The 13,669-nt window shown below is 42.0% G+C and overlaps 3 protein-coding genes across 4 annotated transcripts in view; all 3 read left to right on the top strand.

The window, feature by feature from the left end:
• LOC135084089 (dual specificity protein phosphatase CDC14A-like) overlaps positions 1–3,417 on the top strand; it is a 32,152-nt gene extending 28,735 nt beyond the window's left edge. Inside the window, exons 4-6 of the mRNA XM_063978833.1 lie at positions 2,748–2,976; positions 3,035–3,216; positions 3,262–3,417. Coding sequence (XP_063834903.1) covers positions 2,748–2,976; positions 3,035–3,216; positions 3,262–3,417 — 567 coding nt within the window. The remainder of the gene's footprint in view (positions 1–2,747; positions 2,977–3,034; positions 3,217–3,261) is intronic.
• A 14-nt stretch (positions 3,418–3,431) lies between these two features.
• On the top strand, positions 3,432–4,679 carry LOC135084088 (dual specificity protein phosphatase CDC14AB-like). The gene is made up of 3 exons (XM_063978832.1): positions 3,432–3,581; positions 3,627–3,764; positions 4,182–4,679. The coding sequence occupies exons 1-3, from the start codon at positions 3,432–3,434 to the stop codon at positions 4,536–4,538; spliced, it is 645 nt and encodes a 214-aa protein (XP_063834902.1). The 3' UTR covers positions 4,539–4,679.
• A 70-nt stretch (positions 4,680–4,749) lies between these two features.
• Positions 4,750–9,559, top strand: LOC135084255 (uncharacterized). Of its 2 annotated transcripts, none has more exons than XM_063979029.1 (4): positions 4,750–4,922; positions 6,598–7,153; positions 7,700–7,865; positions 8,409–9,559. In XM_063979029.1, exons 3-4 carry the CDS (start codon positions 7,713–7,715, stop codon positions 9,378–9,380), a joined length of 1,125 nt encoding a protein of 374 aa, XP_063835099.1. In that variant the 5' UTR covers positions 4,750–4,922; positions 6,598–7,153; positions 7,700–7,712; the 3' UTR covers positions 9,381–9,559. The 2 variants fall into 2 exon arrangements, with proteins under 2 accessions (XP_063835099.1, XP_063835100.1); XM_063979030.1 differs by lacking the exon at positions 4,750–4,922 and adding an exon at positions 5,232–5,350.
• The last annotated feature ends 4,110 nt before the right edge of the window (positions 9,560–13,669 follow it).

The raw sequence follows: 13,669 nt of genomic DNA, 5'->3' as shown, positions 1-13,669 counted from the left end.
ATAGTCTGAAACTGACTTAGTTTGATAGCATAGTTGAACAAATTGGTTTCCTTGCTGAAATTCTCTCTCTTGAAATTGAACTCTGAAATTGCCTGTTTCGAGCACGTCAATCGAAGGCTGCAGTTTCAAGGGCGGATCAAACTTTACCGTTTAATTAAGTTGCATTCGTGTTCCGTTCCGAACCGATTCACACTCCACCTGGCAATAGCTGACACAGACTTGGAAACTTATTAATTCAGTATACCGCAAGGAGAGTTAACGAACCGACTTTGCTTGAGAAATGTGGGGCAACTTTTTTGCTAGAAATGGTAATTCTGCCGGCCTTTTATGTTGTTTATGCCGCTGTGCGTCAAAAAATGTCTTGGGGAGCGCTTGACAAGCGGTTTGTTGGTTTTGGCACCTTAACGGCCTTACTACAAAAAAGTCAAATCCGGGATAAACACTAGTTTAAAATGACATTTCCATAATGTCAATTTAAACTAGTTTAAACTCTAGAGTTTAACTTTTTGTAATAAAGAGGTAAGGGTTTATTCCCTCCCACGGCAATCCAGTTTTGCGAGATGCAGTAATGCAGGATCCCGCAAAACTGGACACTGTCGTGTGAACACACATAATTATTTGTGTTTGAAATTAGACTTACAAATTCGAACGGGGTCGGTTTTTTTTCGAAACATTTGTTCGTGTGAACGTTAATATTAAAGCACGTGTGTGTACTATACGGAATCCTGCAAAATCGAGATGTCTCAGTGTGAACAAGCCCTAATTTGAAGACAAATATCATATCGCACCTTATTTTGAGGACAAAGTTTGTGATTTTACGCATTTTGCACCGCAATTCAGTTTTGCGTGTGAAGTAGCGCAATTTGTGTAGATGGTCCTACTCTTCACGCGAATACAATGCGATTCGGGAACACAAATCACTTTTATGGCTAAAACTTAATTTGGAGACTACGGAGACTTTCTCATTCTACGCTATTACCTGCTTAATTTGGTAGTTGACACCGTTTTCATACGATTGCTGTATAAAATCTACGAGGCATTTTCCTCATAGATTTTATGTGTGACAACTCAGAAAATTAAAAGGATGTCCATTGATGGTTGGTTTCAATGAACAATTTGGGCGAGTGTGTTAAAATAAGTTAAGGACTAATGAAAAAGTAGTATGTACGAAAATTTCAAACAATGTTAATAAAGAAATTACAGCATAACGTAATTACATTTATGGAGACGTGACGTAATAAAAATTTGCAGAGCCGCATGCATACGAGATTACTCAATGTGGGGCAATAAACTGCAATTCAGAGGAGTGGGTACATTGTTGCTGTGCAGTTTTGTCGGCTGGGTTAATTGGATCGCATTATTTTTGCATATTAACTTGCACGACGACTAGAACAGCCAGTTCACTGCAAACAAAGCCTGTAATTACTCTATGTAGCTTTATAATAAGATGATAATTGCTGACATCAGTGTTAAGGTCTTGGGGCTCAAATAAATTTGAGGGTTGATATGTCAATTAACTTCATATTTACCCTTTTGTTATAACAGTAAAAGCAGCGCAGAGTATAATTTTAACCATGCCAAAATTGAGACCCTGAACTAAGCACGACTATTTTCCATTATTAATTTAAGTATTTTTTTATTTAATCTCAGAATAGTTTGTGAACCAATTTTGGTGACCTAAACTCAAGATTGTTCTGCAAATAAAATTATTTGATTTGATTTTATACTGATTAGAGGGTCTGTTCTCTACAAGCTGTGGCATAGTCCTCCCACGACGGCTGTCGTTACACGTCTACCCACGTGGAGACAATCGCCTTTTTTGTGTTTTCTTTGTTGTAATGTGATTTTGTGGTAACTAGTTGATACCATTTTTTTACTTTCGAAATCCACTTTTTTCTTTTTTTTTAGCATATCATTACTTATTATGAAGGCGACAGTAATGTATTGCATTCATAGGGTCTGTTGTTGAGTTAGATGGCTGAACTATTTTGGTGAATCCACTCTTAAAGGCTGAATGAATGAATGAGTGAATTCAGCCTTTAAACAGGATTTATTTATAAATAATCTAATTAATAACATTCAAAAACTTACTCATAATGTTACGTAGGTGCTGTGCTTTGTAAATGAATTTTACATAGAGATATTTCGACCAACGCTGCAACTTTAGCTTCTTAAGCAGAATCTGCAACCTAATGACAATTCTTGAGTGTTTTGGCAAGCGCAGCAGCAGTGTAGCTGTGTGAAAGATAAAGATATGATAATGTCAGCCCAAAATCCCATAGCATTGTTGTTGGTTAGAGAAGGATTAAAACACTTGGTGAACTTAAATTGTGAGATAGTAAAACAACGTAGAGATCTTTTCTTTTGAGACTGAGAACAATGGTTTTCAATCGTGACATTTACACCCGTATTCTCAAATATTACTATGAGATCTCACAGTGCGCGTGGACGCACAGAGTCCCAAAACCTATTCATAGACAATACTTGAGTGGCACACGAACCAATCACAGAGCTCTATTCAACGCTGTGCCTTCGACTTCGCATAGCGTTACTGCTTCACTTACCTAAGCAAGTATCGTTTGTGAATACAGGTGTCAGTTACTGCTTGACGTTTCGTATAGCCACAGCCGTGGTCACAAGCAGACTCAAATGTAGTAGAACTTGAAAGTTTAAAATTTTATTGAGTACAATATGGTGGTCAAATTTAATGACTTCTGAGTTTATATCCCATGCAATTATTGTTCCAGATAATCTACCTGGACGGCAGTCCGGCAGCGGTGTACAAGAACCTGACCGATGGCTCTGACTGGTCTCTCCTAAGTTTCCGTGACGCGTCGGGCGGGCCGCCGCTGTTTGACATATCTTTACTAGACGTCCTGCATGGCATTAAGGTGGCTCACGACGCGCGTTTTTTCGACTTCGAGCACTTCGACGCTGATCAGTACCTGTTCTATGAGGTAGGAGAGCAAAAACCTGGCATGTTTTTAGCTGCCAGGAAATAGTCTAGTGTCCTTTTTGGCACTATATTCCGCAGTAGTGTGCAAAAACCTGACCGATGGCTCGGACTGGTCCCTTCTAAGTTTCCGCGACGCGTCGGGCGGGCCGCCGCTGTTCGACATATCTCTGCTAGACGTCCTGCATGGCATGAAGGTGGCCCACGACGCGCGCTTCTTTGACTTCGAGCATTTCGACGCTGATCAGTACCTGTTCTATGAGGTAGGAGATTAAAAACCAATGTCTTCGCACGCTATTAGCTGACAGGGTATTAGCCAAGGGTTCTTATTGACGCCGCTGTTCGACATATCTCTACTGGACGTGCTGCATGGCATGAAGGTGGCTCACGACGCGCGCTTCTTCGACTTCGAGCACTTCGACGCTGATCAGTACCTGTTCTATGAGGTAAGAGAGGATGATTAGTGTCCTGTCCTGCCATGACTGACAGGGTATTTAGTCGAGCGTTCTTATTGACGCCACTGTTCGACATATCTCTGCCGGATGTCTTGCATGGCATGAAGGTGGCTCACGACGCGCGCTTCTTCGACTTTGAGCACTTCGACGCTGATCAGTACCTGTTCTATGAGGTAGGAGATTAAAAACCAATGTCTTCGCACGCTATTAGCTGACAGGGTATTAGCCAAGGGTTCTTATTGACGCCGCTGTTCGACATATCTCTACTGGACGTGCTACACGGCATGAAGGTGGCTCACGACGCGCGCTTCTTCGACTTCGAGCACTTCGACGCTGATCAGTACCTGTTCTATGAGGTAAGAGAATAATCAGTACTCTGTCATGCTATTTATTTGACGAGATGTAGTCTAGTATCCTTCCTGTCGCCGTTGACAGACATATCTCTGCTGGAAGTCTTGCACGGCATGAAGGTGGTCCTGGGACGCTCTTAGCTGACGGGTTATAGTCTAGTGTTCTTCCTGCCACTACATTAATTATTGATATATGATTTTATTTGTTTTCAATCTATCCAGAGCGGCCTAAGAGTCAACTGTCACACCCTAAGTAATAGAAAGGGTTGTTTTAAACTGAACTTGAATATTCAAGTTATTAAAACTAATCATCTGATATCATTACGATTCTGATCTCGTTCGTTTTCATTTATTTACTGGAAGATACTACAGGCATATGATTGAAAAATGAGCTACTATAACCTTTATCCATCTCCGTTCCAGAAAGTGGAAAACGGCGACCTCAACTGGATAGTCCCCGGCAAAATGCTGGCTTTCTCCGGGCCGCACCACCGGTCCCGGGTGGACCGGGGCTACCACCTGCACAGCCCGGAACACTACCATGAATACTTCAGGACGCACCACGTGACCACCATAGTGCGGCTCAATAAGAAGTCATATGACGCGCGTCAGTTCACCGCGCACGGGTTCGAGCATCGGGAGTTGTTCTTCGTGGATGGATCTGTGCCGTCGGATCTGATTGTGAACCGGTTTATACGGATCTCTGAGGCGGCTAAGGGCGCAGTGGCGGTTCATTGTAAAGGTAGGACAATTATTTGTATTTGTCGCTTTCGCTCTTGACAGCATCTCGGTATGTGTAAGAGAGATGAATATAGCTGATGATGAGATGGAGTGTGGTGTCCTAGCCAGAGAGTTGATTGCAGAACACAAGAGCTAGTCGAGAAATCTATTAGTTGGATATTGGCAGGCTCAAATCGACCTTATTGCCGGCTGTTAAAGTAGTATTTAGGGTGGCACGTTAAGAAACCGGCCTATTTAGTGACCACGTGACCACCATAGTGCGGCTCAACAAGAAGTCGTATGACGCGCGTCAGTTCACCGCGCACGGGTTCGAGCATCGAGAGTTGTTCTTCGTGGATGGATCTGTGCCGTCGGATCTGATTGTGAACCGGTTTATACGGATCTCTGAGGCTGCTAAGGGCGCAGTGGCGGTTCATTGTAAAGGTAAGACATTCATTTGTATTTGTCGCTTTCGCTCATGACAGCACCTCGGTATGTGTAAGAGATATTAATGTAGCTGAAGATATGGATATGAGTGTGGCGCCTAGCCAGAGAGTTGATTGCAGAACACAAGAGCTAGTCCAGAAATATATTAGTTAGATATTGGCAGGCTCAAATCGACCTTATTGCCGGCCATTAAAGTAGTGTTTAGGGTGGCACGTATAGTTACCGGCCTATGTAGTGACCACGCTCCCTCGTGACCACCATAGTGCGGCTCAACAAGAAGTATGACGCGCGTCAGTTCACCGCCCACGGGTTCGAGCATCGGGAGTTGTTCTTCGTGGATGGACCTGTGCCGTCGGATCTCATAGTGAACCGGTTTATACGGATCTCTGAGGCTGCTAAGGGCGCAGTGGCTGTCCATTGTAAAGGTACGGCTCATTTTATTTTGGTTACTAGGTTTTACATGAGAGTTGCTACCCAAATCACTTTCTCGCAATGTGAGAGAGAGACGGATATAGCCCCTTGGAGGAGGCCTTTGTCCAGTTGTGGACATTATTTGGCTAAAACGAACGAAGATAACAGCAGGCTTAAATGGACCTTATTGCCAGTCATTAGGGTAATAATTATTGCTACCGACTTCTGATAGTGACCACGCCCCCGAGCGCACCACGTGACCATCATAATGCGATTACATGAGTGGTGCTTCGCGTTATACTAACATTTAATTGCCAAAAATCTTACGTTATAAAACTTACATAGTTATGTACTACAACTTATCCTTACAAATTGTTAACTAATGAAAATTATGTGCTGCTATTTCTTGCGTGACTGTGGTTGATAAATTCAGTATTGAACAAAAGCGCGTTGATTTTGAGCGTCTATTACATAAACTATAAAGTAAATTATGTAATTGTTTTGTCGAATTATGTTCAGTAAAAACTTATTTAACTTAGTTCAGTTTTACTAGTTAAAACAGTTTTTGAATAGGTTTCCTTCACCATTACCGCTTCTCCATGTAAAATTAAAACAATATGAGACCTTAAACAAAGTGCAACAATTAAAAATGTTTAACTAAGAAAATTTTTGTATCTTTCTTCTGAAATCGTATCGTGACTTATTTGCCATTATCAAACTCCAGAAATCGTTATATTTCCTGCCAAACCCTTGTAAACAGCGAAATAAAGCAACCGTGATGTCATTGTACAATGTTTTCCATTGGCAGAGATGCACAGTAATCAAAAAAGTTCTGCTGAAAATCAGTGTTTTTTGCTGTTCTGTCAAAGAGCGAGCCCTTTTTGGAGGAAGGGGCTCAAGTTCTTCAGCCTCGCCTTATCCCGTTACGCGGGGTCGGATTTTCCAATCAAAAGTCGGAGATGTCAAATAAAGCTTCGTTCGTTTCAGCCGAAAGACGTCCACTGCTGGACAAAGGCCTCCCCCAAGGATTTCCACAAAGACCGGTCCTGCGCCGCTCGCATCCAGGCACCTCCCGCGACCTTCACCAGATCGTCGGTCCACCTAGTGGGAGGCCTGCCCACGCTACGTCTTCCGGCTCGTGGTCGCCACTCAAGAACTTTTCTGCCCCAGCGGCCATCAGCTCTCCGAGCTATGTGCCCCGCCCACTGCCACTTGATTTTAGCGATTCTAATAAAGCTTATATTATTATTATTGTCTACAGCCGGTCTCGGCAGGACAGGCACCCTGATCGCGTGCTACATGATGAAGCATCACGGCTTCACGGCCCGCGAGGCCATCGCCTGGCTGCGCGTCTGCCGCCCCGGCTCCGTCATCGGCCACCAGCAGTGGTTCCTGGAGAAGTGAGTAGAGTGACGTCACTCGCAGCCGGCCTGTCGCTGCTACGTCAGCACCACGCTTCACGGCGCGCGAGGCCATCGCCTGGCTGCGCGTCTGCCGCCCCGGCTCCGTCATCGGCCACCAGCAGTGGTTCCTGGAGAAGTGAGTAGAGTGACGTCACTCGCAGCCGGCCTGTCGCTGCTACGTCAGCACCACGCTTCACGGCGCGCGAGGCCATCGCCTGGCTGCGCGTCTGCCGCCCCGGCTCCGTCATCGGCCACCAGCAGTGGTTCCTGGAGAAGTGAGTAGAGTGACGTCACTCGCAGCCGGCCTGTCGCTGCTACGTCAGCACCACGCTTCACGGCGCGCGAGGCCATCGCCTGGCTGCGCGTCTGCCGCCCCGGCTCCGTCATCGGCCACCAGCAGTGGTTCCTGGAGAAGTGAGTAGAGTGACGTCACTCGCAGCCGGTCTGTCGCTGCCACGTCAGCACCACGCTTCACGGCAGAAGTTAGTAGAGTGACGTCACTGTCGCAGCCGGTCTGTCGCTGCCACATGAAGCACCACGCTTCACGGCGCGCGAGGCCATCGCCTGGCAGTATTAGAACATGCATCATTTACTTGAGACTGAAGAGCTCTTCAATCTCAAGTAAGGGATTCCTTCTCATCTTCCATGCCTACACCAACCCCTCACCTGGAAAGCAAGGGCAGTTGAGAAGGGCAGCAGCAGTGGTTAGGAAAGAGAATCGCCTCTCCAGAGTACTGATGTGTAATGAACATAACCATACCTGACCTTCATCTCCTCACAGTAGGTATTCACTGGCCTTGTCCAGCCTCTTGTTTCACTCTCTGTAAGTAAATTAATCCCCACTTTACCCAGGGGTGAGCCACCCTGGTCTCAAAGCTTGATAAGCCTTTGCCTGACATCTAAAAGGGATAATTATAAACACACTTTAGATACTAAATATTTTCTTATACGTGTTCCCAGTATCCAGCCGCGAATGCTCGCCGAGGGTGAGGCGTACAGACGGCGGCACAACATCACGTCGCTGCCGGTATTCACCAGAGGCATCTACTGCGACTTACCACCTGTTCGACCGCCGGCGGACCGGCCTGTTACCCTCCAGGCTATTCTCAACAAGCCCACTGATAAGGTAAGCGTTTGACGTCACGTGTAGCCCACTGATAAGGTAAGCGCAAAGCTCTAAGGCTAAGAAATCATAGAACTGGGTAGGACCAAAATGCGCATCCTACTTCGAGCCCTTGACATGTACTTATCCACAATGGGAGTGTTCAAAACAAGAACGTGCAGGATGTGATATGATCATATGAGGCGGATGAAACGCCACTACACATCTTCTCACGGACTACGGAACTTTGACCCAAGCGTAGCTTGCATCTGGATGAAAAAGTGGTGAACGCAAGAGCGTGTGACGTCTCGTGTCCATTATAAAGTGTCTTTTGTTGAGCTAAATTTAAAGGATTTGCCACACTGAATGTGCTTCGCGATCAGGTCAAATTAAACGCAGCCTGCATCATGTATGATATCTTTGACCTGATCGTAGATCGCATGCAATGTGACATGTCCTTAAATATTTTACATGTTTTATTTAAAATGTGTACATAATTGCTGCCTGTTCCCGCGATTAATGACTATTATTTACAATTTAATGTAATAATTCATCCTTTCTTTCCAGTTGGACAACGCCAATGTCTTAAACGCCAACGAGACCGACTACGAGAATAACGTCACATCCGTCATCGGCAAGTACAAGACCACGCCCACTCCAATGCTGCCAACCAAGACCGTGTTCGCGCCCAAGCCTGGCTACATGACGCCAACTAATAACGTCCGCAACGCGCATTCTACCAACCTCAAGCCCCAGCCGCGGATCAACTCCACGCTGAAAGCCTATGCTGCCAAGACTTCCACCTTCCCCCCCACCAGAAGTGCCAACTCGCAAGCCAACAAACTCTCCGCGGTCAAACCCTTCACAGGTAAGAGCAGTTTCCACGGGCAACGCGCGAACCTCGCCCGTCCCACTTTAGGCTACACCCACGGCGCTAGCCCCCTCAAAACCCTCACAAGAAAAACAGTCACCAAAATCACAGCCAGTGACACCTCCGTCGCCAACTCACTAAGCAACGTCACTTCGACGCTCTCCGCTTTAACCGAAAACTGCCACCTCAACGGCAAAAACAGACTACCCTCCGAACCGAATCTGAAAGCGGTCGCGCAAAACAAAACGGCCCCAAACGCGACCGCCCGCAAAAAACTCATCGTCCGATCCAATTCCAACTCGCGCAAGAAGCTGCCAAAGAGTAATCTTCCGAAAAGCAACCTCGAGGCCACTCAGGATCTGTCTTCCAGCGACACTAACGTTACGAATATATCCGCGGACTCGCTCGAAACCCCGTTCAGGTTTAGGCGGAAACGGGACAAGTCCAGTAGCCCGGAACCGATGGATTGCTTGTCGAATTCGGTCATAACCGCCGACGTGACGCCTGATAACTTTGAGGAGACGAATAACTCCCAGGGGAACAAACTCTACAAAATTAAGGCTCTAAGGAAAAAGTGCCCCGCTTTCGGGGTCAGTTTACTGAAGAAAGACGGTGTGCAGACTCGCTCGAGTAGTTGTACTAGTAACTCGACCGTGAAGAAGAAATGATCTCTGTGAATCGCTTCGCACGTGATGCGGTCGACCGGAGCGGGCGCGGGTACGGGCAATTTTGAGGAGTAGTTTTTATGAAACGATGCTGGTTTCATCGTGTTTTACAAGCATCAGGACAAAATGTAATAAGGAATTTAATTGGTATTCGTTTGGATAAGTTCAAAGCAGCTAACAGTAACAGTAATAGTGTCTTAATCAACACGAACAATGACAACGTTATACCAAATTAAAATAAGTTGTTAACTAAATAGTCGTATAATAAGTTAATGTGCATTTTTTTTCTTCAATCTATTGTCCCATTGCTGGGAAAAGGTCTGAGACCTTTAGATCCTCTAGGTATCAGGATCTATAAGCTATTGATCCCGCTCCTTATTAAGTTTTGTCATGAACGCTGCTATGTTTGCCGCTCCTTACTAAGTTTTGTCTTTATCGATGACGTGATGGAGGATTTGCTATAATCCTGGCCTTAAAAGAAGTGTCAAAGCCCATCGCCAAGCCCGCTCCGGCATATTTTGTGTGTGTAGTGTATGTACATAGTGTATGTACATAGAGATACCGTAGTCGTAAACATGTGCGTAGCACTACTGTCCTATCTCCGTCGGTGGGTTCGTCCGGAAGCTTCCTAACAAATTTTTTAACTCGATCGACTGAATTTTCTATTGAACTCATATCAAGTAACTACTCTGCATACAAATTGTTCTAGCGAGTCCGCCGACATTAGTGTTGTATAGGTGTCGTGAAACCCCATTAAAAGACAAGCCTAAATGTTGTAATCTCGACGGATAAGCCGTTTGTGGTAGATTTGTGCGCGCGGCCCACTCGCGGTAAGACTAATGCTGGTTTTCTATATTCAATCCTAATCCAAATCCGTCCGTCAACTGTCAAATTTCAATAGGTTTTTGGTCAAAATATTTACATTTTTCTATTTTTTTTGTACATTTTCGTATTGTTTATAAGACAATTTTTTTAAACAATATTAAAGTGTGAACGCATCGAAAATTGTGGATATTTAATCTAAAACTGAATGTTTGACAGCTGAAGGACGCATTTGGATTAGAATTGAATATAGAGAGTCGTCCTAAATCGCTAGACCTCGCAGTTTCTACACTTTGTGTGTGGCTATAAAATGGTGCTCGAGTTATAATTTTGAAGCTGACCTTATTGACAAACTAACGCAGTCTTGCCGCGAATGGCCCGCGGTCAGATCGATTGATTGACTAATCAAAGTATTATAATTTTATCATATTATATTCTAGTTACATAGTATTTCGTTATATGTGCAATCATCGTAGTAATGTAAATGGTGTTTTAAACTACAATATATTACCGATGTTACAGAGTAATAAATGAAATGAATAACAATATTATACTATAGTGAATTGAGTGGCCCTACTTATACATAAAGTCATATATTAGACAATCAATTGATCCTCTTAGTGGAAATAAGAAGAAATATTTTTGTAGTTTAATAAATTACTAAAGTGATTATGAATATGCCATTTTCATTAGCTTTTATTGAGCTTCGTTGTTTAAGGATATGATTATTATTATGTTGACAATTTGTTGTTTAATGATTTAATTTTCATAACTAATAATTACGTTATAAATAAATGCATTAACTGTAAATGAAATCAAATTATGATATATTTTGTGGTTGTTTAACCTTAAGTTTTTTTGTTGGATGCAACCTGTTCGCATATATTCGAGTAAAAGGAGTATTTCCATATGCAATCGTTTGAAAAATACTTATTTTGGGTTATTATGTAATATTCATTTTGTATGGTTTCACTGATGGAACGTTGTTAACAAGACACAGTTCAAAAACTATAATATTACCTGTTTTATATGTGCATCTATCTATGTTTTCAGCTTGTTGTATTAAATATACAGATGTTTGTAGGGAATATACAGATTGTCTCAAAATCGGTTCATCCATTCTCTATATTATGTTGATATCTGTTGTCATATCAACTGTTTCAAATGGTGTTTTATTATGACAACCATATAAGTAATTTTGAACGCAAAAAGTCACAAAATCAAGCAATGTGATATAGAATTCATTACGTATTGTATTTTTGGAGAGCAAAAACATGTTAAGGCCTAGGTCACACGGTTTGTTGGTGCTAAGACCCATGTAGTGTTGATTGACTGACCTAGTGAGCAGATATTTATTTATTTATTTATTTAAAACTTATATGCACATAGAACGGTGTACATAAGGCGGACTTAATGCCTATAGTATAGTATACACTATAAGTATGCGGCATTGAAATGTATGATCATAGCCTTAGTGGGTTTTGCTTAAAAACATCTTCAGTAGATATGGTGACAGATTAATCTTGTTGAGAAACCAGCAGTAAATCTCGTTAAGTTTTGCAACTACCTAATTTCGTGTTTAGCTTTAAATATGGTATATTATAAAACCAAACAGCTGTGTGTAATAAGAGTCACAAATCGTACAGTCGCGGTATCAATCATATACTTTTCTTATCTAATATTTATTCTTTCTATGCACTTTTTCTGTTATGACTATTAACCATGACTGTATTTTATACTATAGAGCCTATCAGAAACTCCGTAATTGTACGAATTTACAGTATCATATCAGATTATACGCGCGTACGTTGGTATCGCCGCGTGCGCATGTCTATTGTAAATGATCTAGTTGTCATCTATGGATGTTGTGAAGACTGTTGTCTATGCCATTTTATTGTAAAGTTGTTGTTGTTTTCAGACTATACTTGCTATATAGTTGTAAAGCTAAGTGTTAGGTACGTAATGTCCACTGCGCCTATCTGCAGTATCGTTCCTCGACTTTTGTAGATCTGTAAAAATCCTATACAAAACTTGGACGTAGGAGATTTTAGATTAGAGAAAATACAAATTTGTTTAAGTACAGTGTTTTAATGTTTAGTACACGGTGCGTGGCTTTGAAGTGACGGCGAGAATCTTAAGGTGATTGCACACGAAGAACTAAGCTAAGTTAGTTTAATTTGGTTCACATAGATTATGGTGTTCTTCATTTAATCCACGATAGCCGAACGGTGAAGGGGTCGGACTGGCCGACTCGTGATCCGGGGAACGCGGGTTCGGTCCCCGCCGCCGCTCGACTATTGTGGTGAGCTCACTCGTGACACAAGCATATTTAGCTTAGTACGAGGGGCTAACGGGAGTATTAGTAATTTGTGTAATAACAAATTACTAATAATCTTTTTTTTTTAAAAAAAAAAAAAAATAGGCGTGTGACTGTAACATGTATGATTAAGCTTGGCAATGTAAGCTAAGATAAACGAACTACAAGTTGTAGCTTAGCTCTTTGTGTGCATCTGGTTAGCGCGTTATTGTGTGCGTGTTTTTTAAACGTTTGTTAGTGTATTAGCAACTTTACCTACAAAATAAAATATTTAATGAAATCAGTTACAACTGAAACGTTCAAAGAAAAAGTAATTTTGTCATTTTAAGATATTTCACGTTGCTACCTCATTTCAGAGATTTAATAATGATGTTTTTACATAAAAACTCACTCAATTTCGTGGAGACATCTATAGAATTTAATCTGTTAAAGCAGTTCAATAGAATACAATGAGATTTTACGTAGCAAAATAATTTTGAATCCTCGTCGCCACTTTGAAGCCACGCACACATTGGTATCTATACGCTTAGGTGGGCAGCTCGAGCGGAGTTCCTTCGTTTTAACATTCATTGGTTGTTGACCTCTGTTGGGCTCGTTATGAAAATGCAATTTACAGAAACATAGGTTGTAGTTATTTGGTCTTCGTTCGCTTGTTTTTATTTGCCGTGGAGCTATATTTTTATATTTATGTATATCACAGATTATATGAGCTATATCTTCTATTTTTACTACTTTCTAATCAATACTTATCTTAAAATTGTTATTTGTTTTCTTTTTATATTAAATCAGCTATGGCAGAAATATTTCAAATATTGTTTAAACTCTTTACTTAAGCAACATTAACTTTGTGGTAAATTGCATTTTTGTAATCCACAATTATTACACCATGAGATTTATATTGTCATTATTTTATAATATTGTCATTTATTGTATTTTTAGAACATGATGTTTAAATAGTGTAGGTTTATAAGTGCCTATACTTTTATAGTATTATATATTTTATTGTTCAGAAACTAAAATGTATAGACGTTTTGCTCAGTATTGTTTCTGGAGACTGCCAACAAACTGTATTCAGTAGAAATATAGTCTATACATTTTAGGGAATGTTCTTCCAGAGTTATCACAATATTCTTTACCAAAAAATACTGTTGAT

This window comes from Ostrinia nubilalis, chromosome 25, assembly GCF_963855985.1.
Source record: "Ostrinia nubilalis chromosome 25, ilOstNubi1.1, whole genome shotgun sequence".
In the NCBI taxonomy this organism is placed as follows: domain Eukaryota; kingdom Metazoa; phylum Arthropoda; class Insecta; order Lepidoptera; family Crambidae; genus Ostrinia; species Ostrinia nubilalis.
This window is presented reverse-complemented; position numbering and strand designations above follow the sequence as displayed.

Excerpts from the sequence above, each read along its gene's own strand:
- LOC135084088 (XM_063978832.1), top strand. The coding sequence starts at position 3,432 with ATGACTGACAGGGTATTTAGTCGAGCGTTCTTATTGACGCCACTGTTC. Across the intron at positions 3,582-3,626 it reads ATCAGTACCTGTTCTATGAG|GGTATTAGCCAAGGGTTCTT; the intron begins GTAGGAGATTAA and ends ATTAGCTGACAG. Across the intron at positions 3,765-4,181 it reads ATCAGTACCTGTTCTATGAG|AAAGTGGAAAACGGCGACCT; the intron begins GTAAGAGAATAA and ends TCTCCGTTCCAG.
- LOC135084255 (XM_063979029.1), top strand. The coding sequence starts at position 7,713 with ATGCTCGCCGAGGGTGAGGCGTACAGACGGCGGCACAACATCACGTCG. Across the intron at positions 7,866-8,408 it reads TCAACAAGCCCACTGATAAG|TTGGACAACGCCAATGTCTT; the intron begins GTAAGCGTTTGA and ends CTTTCTTTCCAG.